This window comes from Diaphorina citri, unplaced genomic scaffold, assembly GCF_000475195.1.
Source record: "Diaphorina citri unplaced genomic scaffold, Diaci psyllid genome assembly version 1.1 scaffold11, whole genome shotgun sequence".
Classification (NCBI taxonomy): Eukaryota; Metazoa; Arthropoda; class Insecta; order Hemiptera; family Psyllidae; genus Diaphorina; species Diaphorina citri.
The window spans coordinates 48846-56115 of NW_007377450.1; the positions used below are offsets into that span (position 1 = coordinate 48846).

General features: G+C 39.1%; 1 protein-coding gene across 1 annotated transcript in view; it reads right to left on the reverse strand.

Annotated features, from left to right (window-relative positions):
- Positions 1–3439, reverse strand: part of LOC103506241 (high affinity choline transporter 1) — a 45694-nt gene extending 42255 nt beyond the window's left edge. The window contains exons 1-3 of the mRNA XM_026821228.1: positions 2852–3439; positions 1744–1905; positions 457–655 (exon numbers count right to left, since the gene is read on the reverse strand). Coding sequence (XP_026677029.1) covers positions 457–655; positions 1744–1905; positions 2852–3017 — 527 coding nt within the window. The 5' untranslated portion in view covers positions 3018–3439. The remainder of the gene's footprint in view (positions 1–456; positions 656–1743; positions 1906–2851) is intronic.
- Between the last annotated feature and the right edge of the window lie 3831 nt (positions 3440–7270).

Here is a 7270-nt window from a genome sequence, read left to right on the forward strand (position 1 = left end):
TTAATTTCAAAAGTAAGTGGGGTCTGGGGGTATTGGAACGTAAATTTTTAGCTTTCTTACTAATTAATTTGTAACCTGAACTTGTCATTTCGTCAGAAGATTAGAACTAAAAATTAATCCATCACTGTCGAGGACTTGAGAAGTGTCACAAATGCTTCGACCATATAGGGACAATAATTTTACTAAGGAGCTGATGTTTCATAGTATAAAGACTGGTAGTCGGGCTATTATCTCATGTAATGTTTGAGTATACGCTCGAAAGAAAGCGAAAAAAGAAGTAGGTAGGATAAGACCTTATTCAGAGTGAGGGTCATCCTGAACTCTGGAGGCGAGACTCCGACATCCACTCTGGACTCTCGGGACCTTCCCCCTTCGACAAAATCCTGGCCCTGTTTAAAGTGCGGGGGTCTTTTCAGTCTCAGGTATAAATAACGTAGGTACCTAGAGGTATTCTATTCTATTCTATTACTAGGCAAGGGCACAAAGTGACTATTACAAGCACTTACCAATCCAATGAAGATGCAGAACAGTTGAATGACGTCCGTGTAAGCAACGCTGTAGAGACCTCCAAACAAAGTGTAGAAGACAGCTATGAAAGCACTCAACACTACGCTGGTAGCCTGGTCTAGATCTATGATCACACTCAGAGTTGCACCTGAAACAAGCAGCAAAGGATGAAAAAGACCTTAATGGTGGTTTTATATTTTTTCAGCCCCTAGAAAGAAAGCTAGCCTAGAAAGAATGTTAATAAGAGGTTTGATAGAGGGAACTGTAACTGCTAAAATCTTATCGTCCCGAAAGCGGAGAGAAGGAGGACAGGATAGGAGAAATCCAACCTTTCCGAGAACGAACCTTGTTTGTTTAGGATAAAGTTTGCCCTGGCCGGGAATCAAACTGGCGACCTAGCTCACAAGGCAGACGATCTACATTCCAAGCTAACCAGGCTGGCAGCAGAGGATTAAAAATACTCTTTTTATCCTCCTAACTCAATTAAGTACCTATCTGAACTGCACAAATGAACTGCATTAGGTTTAGGTACTTGTTCTTTAATGTGTCGCGGAAGTAGCTAATTAGAAAACGTCTTAACCATAACTCTCTTACCTACCTACCTACCTACCTACCTACCTAGGTACCTTCCTTCCTAACTATGTAGGTACCTACATTGCAATCGAAAGCGGAAGGTACCCAGACTACCTTGTATGTATATGCAATTAGAAAATCTCATCCCATTTAATGGGGGAAACGCAACTTGACTCGTTGCAATTAATTCTGATTTTCTTGCCAGACATTGAATTTATTCCGAGCACGATCCTCTTGCTTTTGTTCTGAATAGTCACTTACCCACCAGTCAGGTACTCACTTAGCTACCAGTCAGATAAGTCAGGTGGGTAGTCAGCGTTCTTGGCCTTATTTTAATTTAGCCTTAAAAACTACAAAGGTCCAATGAAGCCCAAAAAAATTATCAGTGAAATTTCCTTTGCGGGCTTAGCAATTTCAATCAGAGAGAAGGAGGACAGGATTGGAGAAAGCCAGCCGTTCCGAGAACGAACCTTATCTGTTTAGGATAAAATTCGCCCCGGGCGAGAATCGAACCCAAGACCTACCACTTCAAATCAAATGTATTATTTGGTGCATTTCAATTACAAATTAATATTGTTACAAGGTAGGCGCACTACCACCAAGCTAATTAGGCTGGCTAATGGTATCTTTTAGTTAAAGGTATTAGTAATAGGTGGCTCTTACCTAAAGCAGCTAATATCCCAGCAGCCCAGAACACCTCTCCGCACAGGGCGGGTAGGAACAGGAGACCCCCCATACGGCTACCGAATGAATCCTGTAGGGGGTCCAACATTGTGACATAGCCTTGCTTACGCATCGGATTGGCGAAGAAAATGCCGCCTGAAAAAATAAATAAATAAAACATGATTTCATTTAGGTAATTAATTAAGATTTATTAAAAATTCAGTCGAACAAACGAAAGCCTCATCTCTTCTTTGATCGAACGGGGACCACTCTTCATCCAAACCAGGATACTCCATCCTTGTATCCGAGGAGACTCTCTCCCGAAATAAATTGGGAGCGAGCCCCCCGGATACTCATGCTTGCTGCCCTCATGTATAATGAAATATGATTGTCAGATTGAAAACATTCTACTATTTTTTGCAAGCTACCTAACCCTAACTACATTAGAAGTATCACAGGACAGACCAATTACAAATAGCTAGAGTCTATCACCGCGTTAATTAAAAAAAAAAAAAAAAAAAAATAGGAGGTACCTGCACCTGCCTTAGTAAAGTCAAAATAGCATACGCATCAACAACTTGAGTACAACTTACCTATTTGTCAAAAGTTACAATTTAGATTTTAGATGAACATTTTAAATAATTAAAATAGGTAACTGAAATATGACATCTTGATAAAGGACTCAGAAACTTTGAGAAGTTTCATATGAATTGAGAAGAAATAATTACTTGAATATCAAATGAAGAGTAGGTATTTGTAATTATTTCATCTCAATACCTGGAATAAATTGCAGGTCTAGAGGATTATTACCTTCTAAATAGTTTGGCTATAAGAACAAGAACACCCAAAATAAGCATCATTCAATAGGATGAGGAAAGTCGTGTGATGTTCACACCAGATTTTTAATGAATTGACCTAGAAAAAGCTGTACAAGATTTGATCCAATCCAAATATTTAAGTAAATAAATAAGTATATTACCTATATTCGGTTTAGCTACCTAAACATACCTATGGGTATCTTTTCTGATCTATCGGGAAGTGACAAAGTTTGTCTACCATCAACACAAAGTTTGTAGGCAGAATGAGACTGTTATAGCTGTAATCCTACCTGTCATGGTAAATATTCCCACGAACAATCCGATGTTTCTTCCCGCCAGCATCACCTCTTCTTCCGAATGATTCCCCTTCTCTGTCTTCCGTCCAGCCCATATCCCCACCAGTAAGATCAGCAAGTAAAATAGGACGATCGAAATAACACCCGCGATATTCAACATGGCTCGAACCGTCACTCGCGCACACAAAGGGTTAAAACACAATAAATTTAAAATTAAATAACAATGGAAAAAAAGAACTATATCAAAATATCAACAATTTTATAGGAATGAAAATATATGAATCGGAAAAACCAACAAATCGGAAACGGTTCGTGAGAAGATCGTCAGTTTTTACAACAATCGCCCCACCGGAGTGACGTTTTTTGCGATGGACTATTCCGAGTTTTAAACCCTAAACTGCACATTAGGGTAGGTCATTCAAGCCCTTAAAACCGTAACGAGTACGGTTCTAAATGTCCGTCTAGAAATAAAATCGGACCTTGGACGGTCAAGAAAAAAATTCCCAGGAAAATGTTTCCTCGGAAATAAAGGAAACAGCACTGTGAAGGGACTACACACAGACTAGGGCATGGTGTATCGATTCGACCTCTCGGCAATTCCTCTTTCCACTTTACTTTCATCAAGTTCTCCTTTTCCTCGCTTTTCATTCATTTCGTGGGGAGGATGCATTGCGCATGCCCCGTGTGTCGTGCATACGGATTGGAGGAAAAGTTTGGATGGGCTTACCGGCCATGATTCGACTGGTATTGGTATGAGGATGGGGGTAAAGACCCATTCATTGTCACCCAAATGTAGGTATGTTTGGTACTCCATTTGAATAATTTAAGTCGGGTAGATATTGGGAAGAATGAAAAACAAATGATTTTGTTATGGTTATCTACTTATTAAAATAATAATGAGAAAAAAACACCGATTACTTTTTTGTCTGGTTCAACTACCTACACTAGTATATTCTATTCTATTCTATTCTAATTCTATTCTATGTTTATCCAGGACTCGGGAGTTGATGGCATATTCGAGAGGGAATTTTCATTATTTTCAATGTTCCCATTAACCCATTATCTAAACAATGTGAAATTTTATAATGTGCAATTTTATTACCAATTTTTTTTTTTACTTTTTTTATTTAGACTGCCACAGGGCAGGACTAAAAATTCCCGAACGAAATCCCGTGCAAAGGACGCGCGACGGATATTTTTCCTGGCAAAGTCAGCACAACTTTGTTTATTTACCTATTACCTACTTATTACCTCCTACAGTTTATACAGGGGAAATATATAAGACCTTTGTTTAGACTGCGGGAGTAAAGGGACTTTTCAGTCTCATTCTGGCAGGATAAACAAGGTATATTCTATTCTATTCTACAGGTACTGGCATTTTCACCCCATAGAGCCATAGACATACCTGAGTAAGTAGGCACTCCTTACATGGGTACACATAGCGACCGATGTTTTACTTATCAAAATCCTGTATTAACCAATACAACCTATTTATTTATTTTCCATCCCTACATACCTAAAAGTAGGTATCAGGGCCGTATTTCGCCCCGCCCCCCCTCGAGCTCGATTTTTCTCCTGTCAGACTCCGAAAAATCGGGGCCGAGAGGCCCCGGGTTTGGACCCTCCCCCCCCCCCCCCCCCCCCCCGGGAAAATCCTGGATACGGCCCTGGTAGGTATAGATGCCTTACATATCCTATAAGAGCTATAGCTATTACCTATCTAGTTTTTCCTGGCAAATATTCAAGTCACGTGACTTCAATATTGTCTGCGTGCCAATACAGTTAACACTGGAAGATACAATTTTCAATATCGCACCCCCTCACCCCCTTAGAATAGATGTAGAATAGAATCCTAACACCTAGTACAATCCTAGAAAACAGAATAGAATCGAATTATTATACAATATAGAGGTACATAAAATAGGTAGATACATACCTATAGTTCATCCAGATCAATGTGACAGCAATGAGTCATCAACCCGAAATGAAGGAACCAATCAGATTGCGGGAAATCCTTACATTGTTGCAATTCAGGTAAAGGTCTATTTTACTATTTTTGATAAAATCTCTCTTCTAAAATGCAGAGGTAGCTCTAAGTTCAGAGGTTGGATTCCAGAACAGGTAAGGTGGATATCGCCTTACCTGACTTTGTTTCAATGTCGGAGGAAGCACTGTGCAATATGCCTTCCCCTTTTAGAGATTCTCTACCATTGCACATGTGACATGTTTGGCAACAATGCCTATTTTTTTGCAGTCACATTGATCTGGACACACTATAGTGCCGGTTTGAAAATATGTAAAGGCAGAATTCATAGAGTAAAGCTAGAGACACACTACTTGACTACTATCACGTGATGATAGTAGTGGTAGCTGTCCTGCTCCTGAACGAAATTACCTACAATATTATGGGAAAACCTTAAACTACATCTTTCTGACTCCCCGTGAGCACCCGTGACATGATAGTTAATATGTTTCTATCTTTACTCACAGAGATGGAATCTGCATTTTTCTCGAATGTTTATCCAAAATTCCAAAATGGCAAATGGACCGCTCATGGGCTTGGCACTACAAAAATGTTGACCTTGGGAATGGACTTTGAGCGTGAATAGTCCACATTTCCACAATAATGTCACCCGTGGCCTATTGTTGGATTCTGTCTAATTCTGCTCTATGACGTCCGGCATTACGAGTAATATGACAGAAAGAGTAACACTCGTATTTATGAACAAGAATGATCGTTCTTAGATCAGTCTCAAGTCAGAATTTACCAATCAAATGCCTTGAGACTATGCTTAGCACGAACTTAAGAGCCAGCATTTTGTTCATAAATATGGGTGTACGTAAAACTGAATGGGAAGGAGAAAGGGGACGATAAATTTCAGTAGGCTATTCCAAGTCAGAATTGACCAATCAAATGCCTTGAGACTATGCTTAGCACGAACTTAAGAGCCAGCATTTTGTTCATAAATATGGGTGAAAGTAAAACTGAATGGGAAGGAGAAAGGGGACGATAAATTTCAGTAGGCTATTCATATTCACCTACAAAAAGCAGGGTTGGGAATGTCAGGATGAGTATTTCTCGTCGTGCGACGGACGGAACCTTGCGATGAAAATCTCAACTGAATTTTTCGTACTTACGACGAAGTGCGTTTACTAACGTCGCATCACAAGACTGAAAAAATAAACATCCAAACGAACTGCCAGCCCAAGTAAACGAGTGTTGAAGTCCTTTCTTGCTATTTTAATGGGAGGATGTACCTCCTACTTATGGGGTGAGAGTGCTCTTTTGCTCATAGAGACATAAGTAAAGATAAAAACAATGGCAAAGAATAAAGTGCAAAGATCTGGATGGATATTGTTTTTTCCCCCCTGAAACCTCTGATAGTTATATCTTAGACTCCAATATTGCCAATGTCTGGCTAGGGGATTGTGAGCACATATCTATTTTTTTTTTTTTTTTAGAGAGAGAGTGAGATGAGAGACTGGGAAAAATCTTCTAAGACATTCAGGCTGAATAGTGTTGAATTTCAACCCACTAAAAATCTGTCTCTCCATTTTAGAGGCAAACATCTCCGGAACAGTTATACAACATTACTTTGTGTAAAAGCACATACTGCCATGTATCAGACAATTTACACAAGAACTATGCAATTAAAATAATTATTCTGTTGCATTTTATTAGCATCAAGTAAATTCTTACATGAATTAAAAGAAAAATCCAAGTGTCAAACTCAAAAAAAGCAAAAGAGCTAGACGAATAATCTAACTTTTATCTCTTATCAATTTTGTTTACATTTCAAAATTTCAAATAATTCAAAATTTCGCGCTCAAATCACGCACTTTTCCCCTCATTTCCTTTCGAAAATTTTGTCTTCCAACATTTGTACAGGTGAGATAGGGATCTGTTCCTCCATTTATATTCATACCTCCATGCCCCTCATTTCCTTTCGAAAATTTTGTCTTCCAACATTTGTACAGGTGAGATAGGGATCTGTTCCTCCATTTATATTCATACCTCCATGGTTTTTACTTTCTATTTTGGGGAAAATATGACCTTTATTTTCCTCAAATATGAGATTATGTTTAAACGAGATATGATAAGTGACGTCACTATGTTGTAGGCTTCTACTGTAGAAATGTCTAGAATCTTCCGATCAGGATTGTAGCACCTATTACACACTTCTTACTTGTAAATGGCTAGATTAACCTAACTACACATTTGACTAGGCGTATGGCTGAACTATTTAGTTGTACGGTCGGGTCCTAATCCTAAGGCGAACACCAATGATTAAGAAGCCAGCCTAGTTAACTTAGTTGGTAGCGCGTCTGCTTTGTAAGCGCTAGGTCCCGGGTTAAATTTGAATCTCATTATTTTTCCCGCGCACACTTTGGGGACGAATTTCTCAGAGAAGA